The sequence below is a fragment of the Limanda limanda genome, chromosome 8 (assembly GCF_963576545.1).
Source record: "Limanda limanda chromosome 8, fLimLim1.1, whole genome shotgun sequence".
Classification (NCBI taxonomy): Eukaryota; Metazoa; Chordata; class Actinopteri; order Pleuronectiformes; family Pleuronectidae; genus Limanda; species Limanda limanda.
In genome coordinates, this window is record NC_083643.1 from 20,219,498 (window position 1) to 20,239,695 (window position 20,198).

General features: G+C 40.9%; 1 protein-coding gene across 2 annotated transcripts in view; it reads right to left on the bottom strand.

The window, feature by feature from the left end:
- The window catches only part of nell2a (neural EGFL like 2a), an 85,357-nt gene that overhangs the window by 58,239 nt on the left and 6,920 nt on the right, over positions 1-20,198 (bottom strand). For both annotated transcript variants that reach the window (XM_061076934.1, XM_061076933.1), the window contains exons 3-10: positions 17,885-18,035; positions 15,968-16,141; positions 13,545-13,641; positions 10,098-10,170; positions 9,157-9,239; positions 8,658-8,786; positions 5,488-5,590; positions 1,993-2,084 (exon numbers count right to left, since the gene is read on the bottom strand). In XM_061076934.1, coding sequence (XP_060932917.1) covers positions 1,993-2,084; positions 5,488-5,590; positions 8,658-8,786; positions 9,157-9,239; positions 10,098-10,170; positions 13,545-13,641; positions 15,968-16,141; positions 17,885-18,035 — 902 coding nt within the window. The remainder of the gene's footprint in view (positions 1-1,992; positions 2,085-5,487; positions 5,591-8,657; positions 8,787-9,156; positions 9,240-10,097; positions 10,171-13,544; positions 13,642-15,967; positions 16,142-17,884; positions 18,036-20,198) is intronic.

Sequence of the window (20,198 nt, forward strand, 5' to 3'; positions counted from 1 at the left end):
GCATTCTTATTCTTCTTCCTCCCTCCTGTTTTCCACAATGATTTACATTGTGATTCATAGCACATCTTTATTATACAAACACTGAATCAATCTTCTGGATTATCTCTGCATGTGTGTTTAGTCAGAGTGTAAAACCTAATTAGGGGGGTCCTTTACCCAGCATGCCTTTGGCAGGTCTCTCTAATGATCTCATCCATGTCCCTCTGACTGATGCTAATTTAGAGACATTAACACCAGACACAGTTGGACAAAAACAATAGACCTTCTCCATCGTATTTGTGGAGCACAAATATTTGAGAAAAGCTCAAACCCAACCTATACAGCTGCCAGCTCCACGAGGTGTCACGATCTCTACACTCACATGGAATCACAGACAAACTTCCCCCCAAGGCTACATCCATACTATCTATACTTTCATTTGAAAGCGTATCAACTCTGCTACGGACACACCGGGAGTCCACACGACTTTGTAGATGTAGCGCAGCCTCAACTGAGAAGTTTGTAAATGCTGCTGACTAGTTTGAAAACTCCGGGGCTGAGTTTTACTCTGGATGAGCAGATCTTCACCGTTTGCAGATTGGGTCACAAAGCCTTTTTCTACAAGAAAATACAACCGGCGTTAGCCTTGTTTACCAGCAGCAGGAAATGAGCTATTATACCAGCAACCTCTGACAGTTCTAGTTTATGCAGGGACACGCATGCCCAGTATTCGTGATTGGTCATGTTCAAAATGTTTGTGGGGAGAGAGATAGTTTTAGTTTGAAAACGCCATTTTTAAAATAAAAAGCCTTGAAACCGCCCTCCTAACAAGCCTCACCTTTCTACCGCCCACCACCCAAAAACCTCTTCCCTCACTTGCAGCCAGCAGGCAGACAGAAGATCAGAGATGTGACAAGCAGCTGCCAGAGGAAGCCTGCAGAAATGTGCAGCAGCGGGCCGACTGACAGAGCTCCCCATCCTCGTTGCTTTGATCTGCCTCAGAATGCCAGTCAGTAAACTGGGACTACAGATGGGCCAGGTGTGGGCAAGCGAGCCATACGGCCCTCTGAAACGGCTGATACTTATGGAGCTTTGCAGAATTCATGGAAGAGCTGCTTGATATGACCGAGCTGGGCGATTAAAAACTTCAAATCACTTCCCAGTGATTGATTGGGCCTGCCTGGTGTAATGTCATCAAGCGAATTACTCCCAAAAGCGATGGACCCCCCCATCTGGTGCGTCAGGAAGACAAAAGCACACATCTGAATAATTGGGGAATAAATATGATTTGGGACCCCCATGATGTCTGATGATTGGTGCTGAAGAATGGCTGTGGAATCTTGTGATTGACAAGCTCACTGCTCTGGTCCCCAAATGTAAACTTAATGAGAAGGGGGTTGAACCCATTTCTTGAGATAACAAAGAAAAATAGAAAGGCTCCTTGTGGAGAGCGTATTCCTCAGACAAAGCTCAACAGTCCTCTTATGAAACCAGATACAAATTCAGTAGATTCATTCTTATCTTGATCTGCACCAAATACCAGTTTCATTAAGATCCCAAAATTGCTCTCTGAGAAATTAGCACAAATGTCCCAATGTTAAGGAAATCTCTCCTGACCCATAAAACATCCCTTCACCAAGTTTTTCAATCGTTTTTGTGGAGTCCTGCTGACTAACAGGCAAACAAAGAAAACGCAGACGACAACATAACCTCCTCGGTGGCGGTAACAATGACAAGTCGGATCAATGAGATTCAGCAGAAGTGGACAGTCTTGAATGCCGGCTCGCTGGGGCTTGGTTTATATTTCCCGGGGTGGGCCAAGGTAGCTGTGGAATGAGTATTTAGCAAGCTGTCATGCACCGCAACATGGAAATTGATAGAGCTGCTGGAGTGCTTTGTTACATCAGTTATTACTGTGTCTCTTCCTAGGGAGGATCGTGATCGGAATCCTTTGGAATAAATGCGGGCTAATGTGTTTTAACTCTTTCTGTGTGTGTTGTTGACATGACTCACCCTGCATTCAAACAACAGGCACCGGCCGGAGGAGTCGCGCACAGCCTTCCGATCAGCCTCCACCAGCTCCCTTCCTCCGAACATGCAGACAGCTGGTAAGAAGACACAGACACGCCATCAGTGCACATAGGAATAAACACATGAAAAATAGATAAACACATAAAAGCACATTGCTCATTTGAAAAACCGCGTTTCTTCGGCAGCCTTTGTGAGATAGTAGTCTGGGTTTCTGTTCTATTTAATGATTGCGTCTCATCTTTAATGCATCAGTCCTAAATAAATGATTGTGAGCTTGTCTAAAAATATGTCTTGCTCTTAGATTCATAAGATGTTCAAATGTGATCTGCTGCTGAACAAATTCACGGTTTAATATTCCACTATTTAGCAAAGAATGTCAATTAATTATTGAGCCTGAAAGACGTCACAAAGTAATGGATGATGCCTCATGTGGTGTCTGGAAAACAAGTGAACAATTAACAATCAAAAAGAGAAAGACAAAAAAGACAGCTACTGAGCAATCGTTTTGTGTTAACATTTTGTTCATTCATAATCTCAATGGGGTTCAGCTGATAAATGTTCATGTGCGGGAACTGTAATACATTAGCAGGTTAATCGGTGGTTACGCTAAGGTGCACACAGGCATTTTGGGGAATCGTAGTGGGTTCTCAGAGAAAGTCACACCATTCAGGAACAAAAGGAGTGTGTACCCACGTTGTGCTGATTCCTATGTGCTACTGTATTTCCAGGTGAGCAAAATCATTTAACTTAACAGAATTTGTACAGCCTGTATTCCCAAATCACAATCTGTCTCCCTGGGTTTAACAAGGTGCGACATCCTGTGCCCTTAAGCCTCTGCAAGGGTGAGGACAAAAATCCTTTTTTAACAAGGGGTGGGGGGGGTGGGGGGGGGACATATAAACCTCAGGGAGAGCCTCAGGTGAGGGATCATTCTCCCAGGACAGACAGAAATACAACAGAGGCGACGTGTAGCAGCGCATTGCAACCGAATAACAAATGTTAAGACAGGGGTTTGACATAAATGGAGAGGTGTAACATTGAAGTATTTATATAAAGAGAGCGTCTGACAGAGATGAGGGGAGCAGTAATTATTAACATTTTCTATAATGATAGTATATGTAAGTAGGCATGTTGTATGTCTCGGCAATCATGTTGTATTGTGATCATAATCCAAGATTAGCTGCCACCATGATCCATGATCACGAGCAGTACTAGTATGCATAAGCAGTAATAGGATGGATAAAAGTAGCGAAACAGAAGTATAATGATTGTGCGTGAATACTGAATTATGAATGCTACTATACTGGATTTAAATCAGAGTTTTCGAAGTAAAGAGTGTAATTGTGCTTTACTGAGCAGTAGCCTGTAATGTCAGTTGTGTGATTGTGCCGTATATGGTCAGTGGGAGTGCGTTTGGAGAGATGTGTGTTTTATGTAAGTTCACATGTGAAGGAGACTTTTTTCTAGTGCACCATGCAGTAGACAGAGAGAGTACAGTGTCCAGCCACGTTGTGCTGATGTCCATGTGCTTCTGCATTTCCAGAAATGAGGTAAAGGAATTATTCAACTTATACACACCTGGAAGTCCATTCATTCATTCGAATTCATTCATCATTAATTTAACTTATTTGTCTGTATTCCATTATTCCATATTTTAGTACAACTGTCTCTCGCTTACGGACACAAACACTGGATGAACACCAGGAATCTTATATAACATCGTTTTTAATTGTAAGATACAATCTGTCCTTGATATTTTCAGCTTTTTCCTGAGGTAAATAAAGTCAAACCAGATCGAGCCTATCATCAAAGCCAGATGAGCGACGCTACTGAGGACGTGTCGAGATAATTCACACGTGAGGAGAGAGCGAGCAGAGAGAAATGTAAAATGGGAGCCGAACTAACAACGAGGGCAGAAAAATGCATTCGATGAGAAGTTGGGGCCAGACAGATTCCGACCGATACCGGGGAAGAGATGATTGACACCGCAGGTTTGGGCCCTATCACAAACCGGGGCATCATGAAAGCAAAGGACTTCTGAAGCAGCCATTTGACGTTTGACTTGACAGACCATCGAAAGAAAGAAAGAAAAAAAGAAGAACCGACTCAGAACTCCTCCCAGTGAGGCCTTGTGCTGCCAGATAAGGCTTTAATTTGGAGAGCGAATCATGTCTTTGTAGTGGGGGGGGGGGGACCTGCAGCCCTCTTCACTCCAAAGCCGGAGCGTGCGTAATTAGCCGTGTGTGTGTTTGTCTACCTCGCTGGAGATAAGTGAGCATAGGGGTGTTGAGTTTAAGGGGATTACCTGCTGTGTGTTTTTAGGTTTGTGTTAACACGGCGGCAGATTCCCGCATCATACTTTAAACCCCTGCGTTGCAGCTGTGACCCCTCGGGTCGGGGGAAGCGATGCCGACCTCGGCTGATTAGAATCTGAGACTAACGGCGTCTTTCTGATAAAGAGTTAAATCTCTTCTCTTATTTTCTTCGCGAGGGAAGTGGCAACCGTGTGTGGGAGTGTGTGGTGAGAAAGTGAAGCTTGAGTCAAATCTGCAAATAAATACTATAAACACACAATCTACTACATTTAGAGTCGGCATGCACACAACTCTGCAAAAATTTTGTATCATTCATATTGTGTGTAACCTCAGTAACACACAGGCGAGAAGATCAGCTATTTAAACCAGAACAAAATAATAAATCCACCTTTACTTAATATATAAATAAATATATATCTACGCTGGATTTTGTTCATGACGTTGACCCGCAACTCTCTTTGCATTTTAACAGCAAGTACATCGCATCTCATTTGGGTCCACATCAGAATAATATTGGGGTGAGAAAAGTTAATATCCCCTAAAATCTATTTTTATTGAGCTGGGAATTGAACGAATAGGAGATGCAGAGAGTCGCTGTGAAGAGGCTAATAGGAGTTCACTGCTGTTAGAAAAAAAGACGGGAAAAAAAGACAGACCCTCTATGTGGATATGTGATGAAACGGCATTATTTATCCAGCAAGAACGCCTGTGCTCAAAAGTTAGAAAAACTGACATTTAAAAAGACCAGTGATCGTCATTTCAAACATTTAACGTCTCTTTCTTCTTCGCTTTTCCCACAGTCACGTCCGTCACAAACAGGAAGCACTTCACATCGCACGCAGGCATCACAGATTCATTGGCTCACGTCTGTGTGACTGCTGGCCATCTGTGTTTTTGAAGCCCACTAGTGAATAATTGATCGGCCCATGTATATGCAAAAAGGATGGACCCATCTCAAGAGGCATGTTAGGAGGTTACTTAGCAACACAGCAGAGCCCTGGTCAATTGTTAGGCAGCACTTGTGGAGGCGTGATGTGTGTACTCTAAATCCGGTGGCGGCGGTGGAGGTTGTTTTTGCTGTGGTGCGAACGTGTTGGTGCGCAATCGTGTCCATGATTGTGAGAGTGTGGGAGGGTGACGGGGTTAAGGGCACTTCACTCACGCTGGCACTCCTTGCAGCAGGCACCCTTCAAGTAGGCAGGCGCCGTGGCAGCCGGGCACTGAGGGGGGGGGCAGGAGATGGCCTCGCACTGCACCGTGCCGTTCTGGAGGAGGGAGAGGAACAGGTTATTTAAAGGTAACAAGAGATGCTTCACCAATATCTGGAATTTTTAAAAGAAGATATCATCTCGGCAGATATTCCTTTTTGAGTTGTTGTACATGCTTATTTATTTATAAAATATTATTTCCTAATGTATCTACCTGGTGCCATCAATAGGTATACTGTAAATATATACATATAAATATATATATATTTATATATATAAATTATCTTATATAACAATCTTATTTTGTCAATAAAAATTACAGAAATAAAAAAGAATACCACAGGTGAAAGACCCAAAAAGGCTAGTTAGTGGACTTAGGCTAAAGATTTTATGTTTTTTATAGCATGTACATTGTTTACAAAAATAGTGTTTTATCCAGGTGAGTGACACCTGCAGATGATATTCAACTAAGATGAATCATATGTACAAGAACGATTGTACAAAAACAAATGCTCAGTATAATAGCAGACAGGTCAATGACTTTGAACAATTGATTAACAGGCAATGTGTGACTGATAAATCTTTTACGACCTTTAATATTGTGTATGTGAAATCTTAAAGAATTGGAACATAAGGATGTTTTATATTTTATGCCATCCTGTCCTAAGCTTTGGGATAAGATTGTTATCTGCTCCCTCCCATAAGGTTTAATACAGAGATTACGTGAGATACGTTTTTGGGGTTTGACTGCTGGTATACGTGTTGGTCGGATCAAGAATATTCTCTGTAAACAGATCACTGTTTATGTAATAAACTCATATATTCAACTAAAGACAACTGAAGCTCATCGAGTTTATTCTTTGATTCACCACTGTGAACACCAATTAGAAATCCAGCCATCTTCATCAGACATCTGTGCAGATTTGTTGTCATGATCAGTATTCAGCTCTTATTTTCAAATTAAGAAGAATGAGATTCATGCAAGACAATCCAACAGTGAGATACAGACATCAGCTGTGGTATTCTCTTTTCTTTAATTTGGAATGCTAATGTTTCTTTGCCATTATGTTTTGTTCTCAAAAAGTCAATCAGTACATAATTCCTTGTTGTACATATGTGATTAAATTGAAATTGGTGACATACAGTGGCATAGTGATCATCTCTTAGTAACTCATGCCTCCTCCATGATAATGGATGGGACCAAACTAAAAGGTCAACGTACACGTCATGTAAATCTTTCTCAAAGATGGTGTCAGTAAATTTAGGTCATCCTTATCTCACTGATGTTTGTTCAAGTGCTTCTCATAAGATTGATCTTAATTAGATTAGTTGATGCTATTAATACGAGGTGAAATGTCATGATGACAGTTGATTGGTCAGCGTATGTTGTGTTCCAAATGCACAAGCTGTACGCGTTAGTAAGCAGGATATTTTAGATTCATTTCTATATAGTGAGAGGAAGTGGAAACTTGTCATCCATCTTTATATAGTCTCAGCCTGCAGCTTAAAGTAGGTTGTACCAAGGCTACATATAACTGAGTGGTGCAGGACTATTAATATGAAAACCTCTTTCATTTTGGATCTGATTCCCTCATTCGTTGGTACAGTGCAGTACAGCAACAAGATATAGTTGTTGTTAGTCAGTTGTACAAATGTGCACGTCAAACTGGAATTATATTAGAACTCATTGATTTTGGTGTAAATGTTTCTTTTGCAAATTCTGGGGTGACAAGGCGCATATATAAATATTTCCTGAGTTGCAGTAGAGGAGGATACTATTAGAAAATCAAGGGTGTGTTTACTCTTTAAAATAGAAGTCCCCGTTGTAAATTGACTCATAACCTGCAGCGGATTTCAACCGGAACTCCTACATGTAAAAGTCTTAAATGTTATCTCCTCTTCCCCGGCTGTGCCTATAATTAACATTGCCTCCACGGATGAAAGCTCTGTGACAGCAACATCTCTGAACCTTATGCACATAATTGATAACATCTTAATGCATGACCTTTGAATTTAAAAGGTCACGGCTAATTGCCCGACATAAGGTAAGGAACATATCCCATCTAATTTCTTAATTGCAGCCCAGGAATGGAAACACACCGTTCCTGGCGATGGAGCGATTTCATAGGATGAGTGGGCAGAACAAATCCCTGATGATAATTATCATCTGTCAAGAGCAATTAGGTGCGGTGCACTGAGATATATGTGATTTCCTATTTTTTGCACGTTGGGTAGCGGTGCGCGAAGGCTCCTGATTGGCTGGTCGGAGGACTTCAGTTGCAGCGAATGAGTCTCATGTACCAAAAGCTGAGGAGACTGAAAGGGGGTGAAATCTGTTTGCTGATGTGGTACAAGCCCCAGATCTCCCATAGCTTCTAATTCTCTTTGTGGCAATTTTTCAAACTTTATGCAGCACAAAGTTCGCCCATGAGAGGATCTTACCCTAACCCTGTGGTTGATGTGTTGATGTCTAATCCTGAAGACTGTCGCACAAGTTTTAAAGACACTATCTTTTTGTATTTTTCGGGTAACTGGGGCAACCTCTAATTCAAGGAAATAATGAAAATACAAGCTGTTGACAAAGAGGACCCTGCACTCTGCACCTCTACCATGCCCAAACACCCCCCACCTCAACACACTTGATGAACAAGGGTGCAAAACAAAAAAAGACAATGAAAACAATGGAAGCAGTGTCTGTGTTGGATGTAGACAGTCACATACACACAAACTGAGCCGTGCACAAACACACAACAAACCACGATGCAGACTGGATGAAAAATACATTTTCTTCCTTCTCTTTCTTCGAAGACTCACAGACACGCACATTGGACACAAACACGACAACATATACACTCCCATACAATCACATTTACCCACACATTCATACACAGACACACACATCTATTTCTTTTATGACACATTCACATGCCTGTAGACATACAATCACACAAACACACACAGTATGACAAGCACATTAATCCCAGATTCAGACACGCACACGTACAAACACAATTCCCAGCCTTGCTCTATATTACTCTAACATACACACTCATGTACCTAGTATACAAACACACACACACACACAAACACGCACACAGTCGATCCTGTGTGTGTGACGCCCCACCGTGCATGTGCAGTTCTTGCAGCCATCTGTCCAGCCCTCGTCCTCTCTGTAGACGACCCCCTTGACACTGCAGGTTCTCTCACAATAGCAGCCATCCAGTCCATTCATCTTCTCCTCGGCCCTGGACAGCTGCTCGTGATACCCCCCCCCCCCCACCCAAAGAAAAGAGAAAAAACAAAAACAACAGCAAGAAGGAGAGAAGATGAGCGAGGATGAGTGTGGGCCTCCATGTGTGTCATAGAAGGAGCTTCAAGTGTAATCGAGTGGCAGCAGAAAATTAACAGGTTTTACACACACACACACACAGAAACACACACACTCACAATCACATTCTCTGCATCATAACACAACAGACTTCAACAATTGCCTACGTCTATTGTTAACATGGCCCTGACTGCCTGTTGCAGTGAATGTTATGCTACAGAACAGTTTTATAGAACAAACCATAAAATATAAATTACTGTGACAAAGTGGGACAGATCCCGTCACACTACTGTACCTTGCTGGATGTTTTAGCGAGGATGTCCTGCAGCTCCATGATTTTCTGCACAAGTCCATGGAAATCATTGCAGGTTGGGCAAGCTGAGATACAAGAGACAGACTCATTTAGTGCACCCGATGATGTCTGAAATCTGTCTAATGATGTTATTATTACAAATCAAACTTTGTAACCTTGCCATCGCTTGAAATCACTTGAAACTAATATGGCAGAACCAAAGGAAGAACCATGTTATGTGTCAAGTTGTTTGAAATTGAAAGATAACAACAAAATGTAGATTTTTTTATATAGAATTCCAAAATTTACAGTGAAGGTTGGAGGAAAAGAGCAACAACTTCTTGAAATCATTGACAAATATCTGAATCAAAAAAAAAAGCTCAATGTCAAAATGTTTCGCTTCTCAGGAGTCTCACTAATTAGAACTTAAAATCATGGTAAACTAAGGTATACATTAATTATCTAATTGATGTATGTTAATTACTTCTTTAAATATGTGTGTGTGTGATTGGTTCCTCCAACAGCTACAGATTATACATTTTACACATATAACACATTGAGTTCAATGATATTCTTTAGTTTATTTTGCACATTTATCTGTTTTGAAAAAGTCCTCTTTAAATACAGTTTGTCATTTGTGAAATGTACAGCACAAGTGAATCTAAACGAAAAGGCATCAAGGCAAAAAGCGGGAATCTCCCCCTCTTGCTGATTTATCGACTATTTGCAAAATTATCCAAAGTTTTTTGAGGGAAAATTGCTTCTTAATTGCAAAGCCCTTTTAAAGCTGTTTTACTCCAGTGAGTAAAGAGCCTTTCAAGAATTTAAATAAAAAACAAATCAAAGCCTCACAAAATAAGTGCCAGGGGTAATTTAAATGAAATTAGCCACTCAGCGAAATACTCCTTGGGTTGTGTTAAGTAAGAGTTAGAGTAAGCACTCACTTCTGTTCAGGTCCGGACACTGTGAGATGTAACCCTGTGGCATCACCACGATCTCCACGTCCTGCATCACCCCCTGGACACAGACACACACAACAGATCGTTTAATGACGGAGAATAACACCGAACGGAGAGAGCAGGCAGTGCGATAAGAAATGAGATGGCGCATGTTAATGTGTACTAAGTGGGTAAGGACCCAGAGGGGGGGTGGTGTCTTTAGCGTGCTCGCGGTGCATTTTCCACATGAGATAACTTGGAGCACAAGCATGCGCCGGACGAGCAAACGCAAAACCAACAACCCTGTTTATGAGAAGCCTTGGTAACTGCTGCATCATAAAGCGGAGCACAGTGACACAGCAGTCAGTCTGGGAGCGAGAGAGGGAGAAGTTAATTGTGAGATGAATCATCTCCTAACTGGACACCAACAGGAAGTCGAGAGAGCGAGTGACGTGCAGGTTTCAGCAGGTAGACGGGATTTTTATCATACATTTTTTCTCCAATCTCCTCTGATGAGCAGAAATAGAAGATACAGATTCAATTTGGTTCATAAGTCCCTGACCGGCAGCCTTTCGACCTGTGTACAAACTCCAAACACACACGCACACACACACAAATGCTACGTCGCTATGGCAACCTGGCCTATTTCATTCCTTGAGTGCATGTATTTCTCTTACAGAAGTGGAGTGGGGCAACTTAGGAGAAATTGTTTTTTAAATTGTCTTCCCACTTCAATTTACCGGCCGTAAATTTAAAATCCTGTAGAAATGATGTGCTGATTCGTCACAGCGACGTGCTGAAATGGAAGCAGATAGGAGCCGTGTCTATCAAAACTTGTAATGAAACTATAAAGCTACATATTTATCTGCAGCCATCGCCCGCTGGTCCCACAACGTCTCGACAGAACACCTTATCGTACTGTAATTATTACTGTGCTTTTACTATGTATGCTTTTATCTCCAGTAATGTCGTGTATCTCAGAGGGAAATGAAATATAAATGGGTGAGGTTTAGCTACTTATAAAGGGATTTAAATGAAAACCTCTAGGTTTGATTGGATCACTGTAAAGAGAGCATATGGCGACTCTGTCTTGATACAGAGCTGAAGAGAAGTAGGGAGATGTCAGTCTTTTCTTTTTATAGATTTGACCCCAGCTACATATAATTGACAGTCAAAAGCCACCCTCTAATGATCCACTAGCTAATGGTGTAGTGTAGATGTAGTAAGTTATTCATCCCTAATCGCATTGGATTGGAAAAGATGGATTGAACTGAAATTCAGCCAAGAGGCTTTTTGGGCTGTTCTAAAGGGATGGTTTGGCTCTACTACATTTTCTGTGTCCAAGTTACTCACCTTTTACCTTTGTATTGCACATATTAAAAACCGCCTACTATTGTATACAGTATTTCTATATGTATCTAATTTATTCCAGATTGTTATTTTTTGTAACTGCATTTCTACATCATATTGTATCGTTTCTTATCGTATTGTTTTGTATCACACCGTATCTTATCTGGTATGATCTGATCTTACTTAATCTGTGATAATTTCATTTTATCATTGCACATGTTCCAACTCCTTTTGGTCTCAGTTTTAAAAAATCATATTGATTAAAATTACAATATTGAAATTAACTGCAAGAATTTAATAACATATTTTAATTGGAACAATAATGATTTATTTTGTTATAAACTTGCTGGTCTTGTGGGGTAAATTTCATATTCACAAATGGATAATCATTATTTCCACCAAATTCACTGGCTTAAAATGATTCTGTTCTTATCCTTGGACTTAATGATTTGAAAACAGTTCTCAGAAAATCTAATGATATGTTTATTAGCTGGATAAAAGTCTGTCAATACACAATATGATGAATAATACAAATTTACAAATAATGGAAAATAATATATTTTCAAATAAAAATAGATAATTAAACACACTAACAAAGGGATATTGAATCACAATATTTAACTGACTTTAAGCAGAGCCTGTGTTCTAGCGCACCACCATCTAAACAACCAGTTGCCAGACTTTGCTTTGCACCTTCTGTCAAGTGAGAAGAAGAGAGACAATTTTTCCAAATTGATCCTTCAGTGTCAGGGACTTTCTGTTATAGCACCATGCAGGAAGTAAGACGTGGGACGTGGACGCTCGCCCCATCTGCACAGGAAATGTGAATTTGTCCAACACAGCAAGTGGCAGAATTGAAGCTGGATCACTTTGGGTGAAGTTCTATTAATTTTCTACACGATGCAAACAATGATGAGAGGAAATATCCTGCCAGGCTAAAAAGAAATAATGTTGGAATGAAATCTGACTGAGAAACAAATTCTGGTTTGTATGTTTCTTGTAACATTTAGTTTTGCCTACGTCAAAATGTAAAATGTTTTCTGCTTTTTTAAAATTGGGATACATTACCTTACAAATCAAGTGTAAATGACAGATCTCTCATGAAATTCAACAAATGTGTCCCTAGAAAGATACAGTAATTTAGCTGTGTGTGTAGACTATAAAGATATATATATATATATGTGTATTTATTAGGTTGTGAAGCACAGGTACAGGTATGCAAGTTCTGATTAAAATCTTTACTAACAATGCTACGGCTGAGATTTTCCTCGGGTTCGGCTCACACTAGCGTACACATACAATCGTACTGTTTCTGTGTGTGTGAGCGCATGTGTGCTAATGAAGCAGTGTGTTTTTAAAGGAGATGTGGCGTCCTAGCAACTAATCACGGCTTCACAGAGCAGCGTGGAGAGATGCCGCTACGTGACAAGATTAGTGGGTGACCTCCGAGGCTTCTTTCATCTACCAATTAACACAGAGGAAATTCAACGGCCAGGACACAATGTGTATAGCATCAACACACACACACAAAGGTACACATCTACACACCATCAAACACAGAGCGAGACGCTGATTAAAATTGTTATAGATGCTGGCGAGGTGACATTTTGCCCGAACATGTCTCCCCAGGTGGGAAATTTTGGGAGTGTGGAGCAGTCTGGGAGAAGCAATATACAGTGTGTCTTTCAGTCTCATAAACAATACCATAGACTAAGCTTAATGAGCATGGTCCAGAAGCTATTTAATGATTTCTCCCAGATCAGCGTTGTGGGACTTGCTGAGATAATTGCACTGGGCTTAGCTGCAGACTAAGGGAAAGGGAGCAACAATGACAAAAAGAAGAAAAAAGTCAATTCCTAGGACGGGCAGAACAACCCTCAAATTAAAATGGTAAGCCTTGAGAAATGCATGCAATTAAACCCAACAGCTATAATAAATAAAACCCAAACAAGCCAAACAAAGAAGAAGCAGAAGATACAGAATAAACCGAGATTGCGACAAATGACTTGTTCTTTCCATTCTGCATAATTTGTTGTTTTCTAATAACCCAGATAGGGACGTGCACCGACATTCATATTCAGAGAGGGAAAGTTTTGTGCTGACCTTAAAGAACCCGTGAGCGGCGTTTCTTTGTCCGAGCCAGAAGGATGCATCCTCAGGTACGTCCATGTACGGCGCTTCCACCACCCTCTCGTAAATCCTGCAAAACACACGCAGAGCTGTTGGAGGAATCCCTGGAAGTTTGTATTCATCTTCAATCCCTCGCCATTTTTCATTGATTTCTAACAACCATGTCCCCACCACACTGCAGGCCTTGCCCTGTCAAATCGTTCTGTTAACTCTTTCTCCCGAGGAGGCTATACATAGCCGCATGCTCTCCGTGATACACATGGTGTTTCCGTCTGCTTCATTCATTGTGCCAAGGAAGATCCTCGTACATAAACAGTAACAACCCTTCCCTACAGCAGATGCATGTGCGATGCTGGTATGCTCAGGGTGCATGTGACCCAAGCCGCCTGCCGTCAGCAGAGACGACAGTCTGCAGTGTAGCCCCGTGCATTTAACTGCTGAACAACAACAATACACTCAATTACACAGAGTAATCACCAAATTAAGCTTTGGTTTCAGCTTTGTCATTCAGTCCACACACAGCCTCTCTCGCCTGCACACATGTGCACACTTGCTTTTTACTTCCTCCCTCTCGCTTTCAAAGAGATACTAGCAGAGGTTGTGAAATATCATAATGTATTTTTTTTTCAATTTCTGATAAAAATTACCCTCATTTAACTCCGTTCCCTGTTATTCAGCTGCAAGACGGGGATGATGCAAGTTATGGCTGGGCAATATGGCCATAATGATATCAAGATAAAAATGTTAGATATTGAAATTATTCCATATTGATATTTACCGTCACAAATGTGACATTATTATTCATTTTAAATTTTAAGACAGATTTTTGCTCCTGAGTGAAGGTTCTATTTTTCAACAGCAACATATTTTACAAATCTTAGGGTTAAACCGTAATGTGTTATATCTCCTCGCACAATAAATAAGCATTGTAATGATATATGTTGAGATTTTAGTATAATGCTTTCAAAATAAATTGCAATAATATCAGTACATTATTGAAACTGTTTTATTGCACAGCTCTAATGTACCTTTATTCTTTCATGCTGTTCTTTATAAAAGATACAAACGGAGGCGTGTTGTTTTTGCGGCACTAAGCTTAGAGTGGAGATGATCACAGATCGTTGTTAAAGGGAGAGAAGTGAAGGTCGGCCAGATGCTGACGTCGCCTCTGAATTCAGAACACAGGCGTGTTATATAAAAATGGTTTATGCTGCCTTTATACTGCCTTTAATAGTTGAATGTAAACAACTAAAGCTGAAATGATGAGGGGTCTTAGTAACAGCAATATGATGGATCCCTGATAAAAAGACTGACTGACTGAGAGGAAGGTAGTGAAGCTGACATTTGTTGACCCATTCCGAGGCCAGTCTGCATGACGTCTGGTGAAAAGGATGTGTAGAAATGACTCTACAACATTTAAGCAACTGTAAACATCAACACAAAGGACTGTTTTGTTGTCAGCAGAGACAGAAAATGTGTTGTATTCAAGCTAAACATATATGTATGGATGTACAGGCATGTATGATATACGTGTTGTGTTTATTCTCCATTTAGAGCTTACTGACCAACAATAGCTTCATGAAAACATTACAAAATTATGTGGCATTTAATTTGCCAATTACAAATACCAGTGTTCTCTTTTTCCAAATTCTGTACCTCTCACTTTGTGACTAATTGGAAAAAAAAATGATGTAAAGAAAATGTATTAAAACTGAGTTGGTGTCTCTTTCCCCATTGAATGAATGAAAACACGTGAAAACACTGACTGTTTATAATGATGTTGACATAGAAACTGGACTTAAAGTGGATCAGTCATGCTGTGGCTGATACTAATCCAGTGGATTGGATTGGCTCATCCCTCATTAACACAATGACATTGACTTTTTTCATTTTAATTTGTTTTAATCAATCATGAAATCAGAGAACCTTCCCCATTAATACTATCCTTCTAAAACCAAACATATGTTATGTTCAAGAATTTAAAACCAATATGGAAAAGAGAGAATCTGACATGGGGTTTTTCATTCTTTTTTGTCAATAACCTACATTAACTGGAGCACAAGCAGTTTGGTCAGGGATTCATTCAGGTGTGTTAGTACTAAGCTGTTCGCCTCAAGCAGAGATGACGAGCAGCTAAGGAAGTCGGGTTAACCCAATTTCTGTTTTCACTACACACCTCCATGTTTTTCATTTTAAACTCGTTGACTTCAGCCCCAGAAGACACCGACTCAAATGGCATTACTTGAGGAAAACATAAGGTTTCACATATCTCCCTCAGGAGCCGCAACCAGGGCTTATACAACTTTTCTCCACGAGACATAGACTAGGATGTGTTGAAAGAGGAGGAGTTCCTCTTCACTGCTGCGCACATTGCATAGAAATTTCCAGCTTCTTACCTATTGCAGTCGACATGCAGTATGACGTGAGAGGCACTGACGGCCACAGAGACCTTGTGCCACTGGTCGTCGGCCAGGCTGTAAGGGAACACCTCGGTGTGGGCCTGCTGCCCTTTGGTGCGGTAGTGGAGACGCACCTCGCTGCGCTGGCCACTGCTCTCCAGCTCCAGAAACCTGGAGAATAACAAAATACAAGCATCCTGATTCAAGTAACAGCCGCACAATGACAAGGTTGGTGTTAACTACATTGCACATTATGTATTGATGCAGCATAGTCTCAATAGTCTGAGCAAAATACTTGGGTCTGTCGACACAGAAACCTGCACGCACCATTTAAGTGTCTAAACCAGAGCTCCTCTCAGCACCGTGTGGAGAGACGGCACATCACTCATTTCCAGGCAGCGCACACTCACATCCATCCAGATTTGCAACACCATTTAGAATTTAATCACATCAGTAGTCAAGCATAATGGCACTATATGGCTGTTAGGTGCAACATCAGCAACGCAGAATAATGGCCCACATGTAGAGGTTCAACTCTTTACATTGGAGTATTAGTATTCACGGAGAATCCTCTTCTCCACAGCAGTGAGACTCAGCCTGCATAGTTTCACTGATGGAGAGAGCTGCCGATATACACCCATCACGTCTGCCTTCAAAGACTTAGTTAAACTATTGCCGGTGAAAAAAAGGAAAGAATACACTACAGATTCATGCATGTGAGGCAATAAAATTGATTTATCAGCAAAGCATATCTAATGGATGTACTCTCTCCCCCTGCCATGCATGCACATTCATCCTGGCTCCATAAATGCAATGGCTATGTCATGCAGCGCTGCTTAGTTACATATGAACGGCTGGGAAAGCTAATCAGCAGAGAGGGGAGAGTCATTAACATTCCTCTGAGCTCGCACGCTCAGCACTGACTTTAATGCACTAACTGTTCCATCAATGCATTATGTGGAATTCAGATTTCGGTCCTGATCATCCAACGGCTCAGCCGCCACAAACTGATGGAAAACATTAGCATGCTAACTGCAGATACAGTACGCCATTAGTTTTCGAACCACGATTACAGACTCAATGTTCGGATCGTTGATGGCCTGTGAATAATACGCCGGCGTACAGGATGATTTGCTTTGTTTACTCGACTGGTATGTAACGCAACTAAACGCTCATCGAATACAAATATTCAGCTTTCAATCCACATATTACAGATTACTGCTGATGTGGCAAAACAGAAAAAAGCTTAAATTATGGCTTATCAGTGCAGCTTTACAGTACTCCATGGGACATTTTGGACCATAGTTCTTCTTCTTCACAATATTTACATTTCCAAAATGCATTTGTATATATTTTATATAACACCAATTAAATATGTTTCATCTGTATGCATTTCTGTTATTTAGAATGTAGGTTGTGCCGACACACACTCTCGACCAATCGTGGGTCAGTCTCAGCTGTAAATCTGTCATGGCATCCTTATTTATTTCATTAAGGGAATTCTCAAATCTTATCTCATGTACAACTGACTTCTCCTGCAGTGATTGTAACTGTTAGTTGACTCAACCATAGTATTTTATTGAATCGTCAAAAATGATTGTTTATGACCTTTTCCCTTGTATTACTGTGTATATATATATATATGCATATTTATTCCATTCTTCTTTTTTTTTTTTTTTCTTTCAATGTATTAACTCTTCATTGTACCCTCGGCACCATTGTAAATGAGGGTCTAATTCCTCAATGTGTTTTCCGAGGCTTAAATAAATAATAAATCAATCAATCAACATATATAGTTATAAACAATCAATGGTATATCCAAGCGTTACATCTTAAATTAATATTGGAATACACTTCCTGTATATAATAATATAATTCAAACAGAATGTGCTGTGAAAGAGGAACAGATCCTACCTGTGCTCGGAGTGATGGATGGAGAGGATGACCCCGGAGTTGAGGTGATCCTGTTTGAGGGTCACCAGCACAGTAAACTCATTCTTGCCTCTCAGCTTGTGCACCATTCGCTCAGAGACCTCAGCGGGAGCCTTGACTTCCCTGGAGGAACCTGAGAGAAGACAGAAAGATCAGGTATTATTAGACACCACGTCTTGTACAGATTGACAATGAATATATTGATGACAGGGTGATGCCACTGAAAAGCTGTTTAAACACATCACACAAACCAAAATATACAGATGATGCGTTCAATAATTTATGAGAATAAATAAAAATGCAATATCTTTATCAAAATCAAGAGATTTTTCCCAACTGTAATCATTTCCTTGGTATTACTCTATTTAAACAACAGAGTTCTGGAATGAAAACACCGATTAGATAGAGACACATATTATGTCACTGTTAATTACACCAATTTAACAGAGTGATGTTAAAATACCCTGTAGGGAAAATTCAAAAACGTGTCAGTCAGTTTGGGAACACAAGTCGTCGGACAGGAGAATTAGCTGTACAGAACTCCTGAACATCGGCTTGGGATTTCACAGGCCATACGCTCTAAATATTTAATGTTTTCACTCTCTGGAAAAATTTGAATTCATAAATGAAAATTCAACACTGAAGCCCCGAAACACACTAAGTGGCATGAACAAAAATCTACAGAAAAGTTCCTTTAAAATGTCTCATAGCGTGAATAATTAATCAATTGACAATGTGTGGACAATGTGTTCCCATACATTGTCAATACATCCACACATTTTATATCCGGGGTTTCCAGACACATTGAAGACACCACAGGAGCAGTATGGAGGAATTGGCTGTTTTATTTTTTTTTTGTGCATTTTTTTTTTTTTTTGCGTTTGAAAAATCTGTCCCCATTTACTTCCATTGTATCGGATTTGGCTGCAACGTTGTTTACCCCTAAAACTCCAGAATTCTTTTGTGGACACAAACTCTTCCCCCACCCAGCCCCCCCACCCTCGGCATAGTGGTGAGTAGATAATGAGGGAATGTTTAATTTTGGCTGAACTATCCCTTTAAGTGCCGTCACACATGACATCATTTCATTCACCCACGACAAAACCTGATAAAATATCTGATCAAGGGTGTAGCGCTACAGCCTCATGAACTGAAATGAATTGAAATGAATTGACATGAATTGACGTGAATTGAAAGTCAGATGCTGCGGACATCGAGGGCGTTTTCTGTGCTGTTCGCTCGTCAGCTCCTGTTCCTCCTCCCCGACTCCACACAGACCTCCATGCTACTTTAATGGAGGCATCAATAAATGATGACGTTTCTCAGAAGCAATCACATCAAAGAGTTCACTTCCAGCTATGGGATGCATGCAAGATGCCCTGGCACACTTAAGCGCTCCAGGAAGCTAGCGTGGCAGCTTCTCCTCAGTGTATTAACATTATTTCCAGCTGGTGAGAGAAGCCAATTAACACAATGCAACATGAAACAGCAAGAAAAAGCCACGGCTGGTGTGCTCATCGCTTTCGTGCGACACAATGACGACACTGAAAAAACAGGAAGCTGTGTTCGTATTTCTCTTCTTAAACCTTCAGCAAAGCACTAATCGTGCTAGCATTAGCCCTTTCTTCCCTGATGGAGGCTTTTAAGCCCATCAGGAATACATTTAGAGTCAATTCTGTCTAAACAAAAACTGCTCAGTGGATCTGTTTCTCAGCAGCAGAGATGCACAGGGCACGTTTCATGCATCTTGCATTGCCAACAGAGAATCATTCCAGTGTCATTGGCTGAGGCGGGACAGATGGTCCGATGACTGTAGCACGAGTTCTGCCTCGCAGTAATCTGCCTCCATCAACAGATCCCACTTAATAACCAAATCCAAATGACCACTGGTGACAGTAACCGCAGATAATTATAGGATATCATTTTGTGTTTACTGAGCTGCAATGAAAGCTTCAACGGTCTGTCTTAAATTTGAGCATTTTTTACACAAATGTGAAATTAGTCAGTTTCCACTTTTGGAACAAAGATAAGCTCAAGCCAAAGAGGATTCACAACGTCGGCAACAAAGCGTGCTGGTCAGTCTGACCCCAATGTGCTGTGTTGAACAGAGGGAACGCTGACATTTTAATCACGGGCAAAATGAGCGCAGTGGGAGCAGGTGTCAGGGCGGGGTCCGACGGTTGATGAGGCGGGGGGGGGGGATGGGGAGGACTGAAGAAAACCGCTACACTGGGCTGCTCCACAGCTCGGCCGCCACGTTTGATCTACGAGCGGATAACTCTCATCACCAATCTTT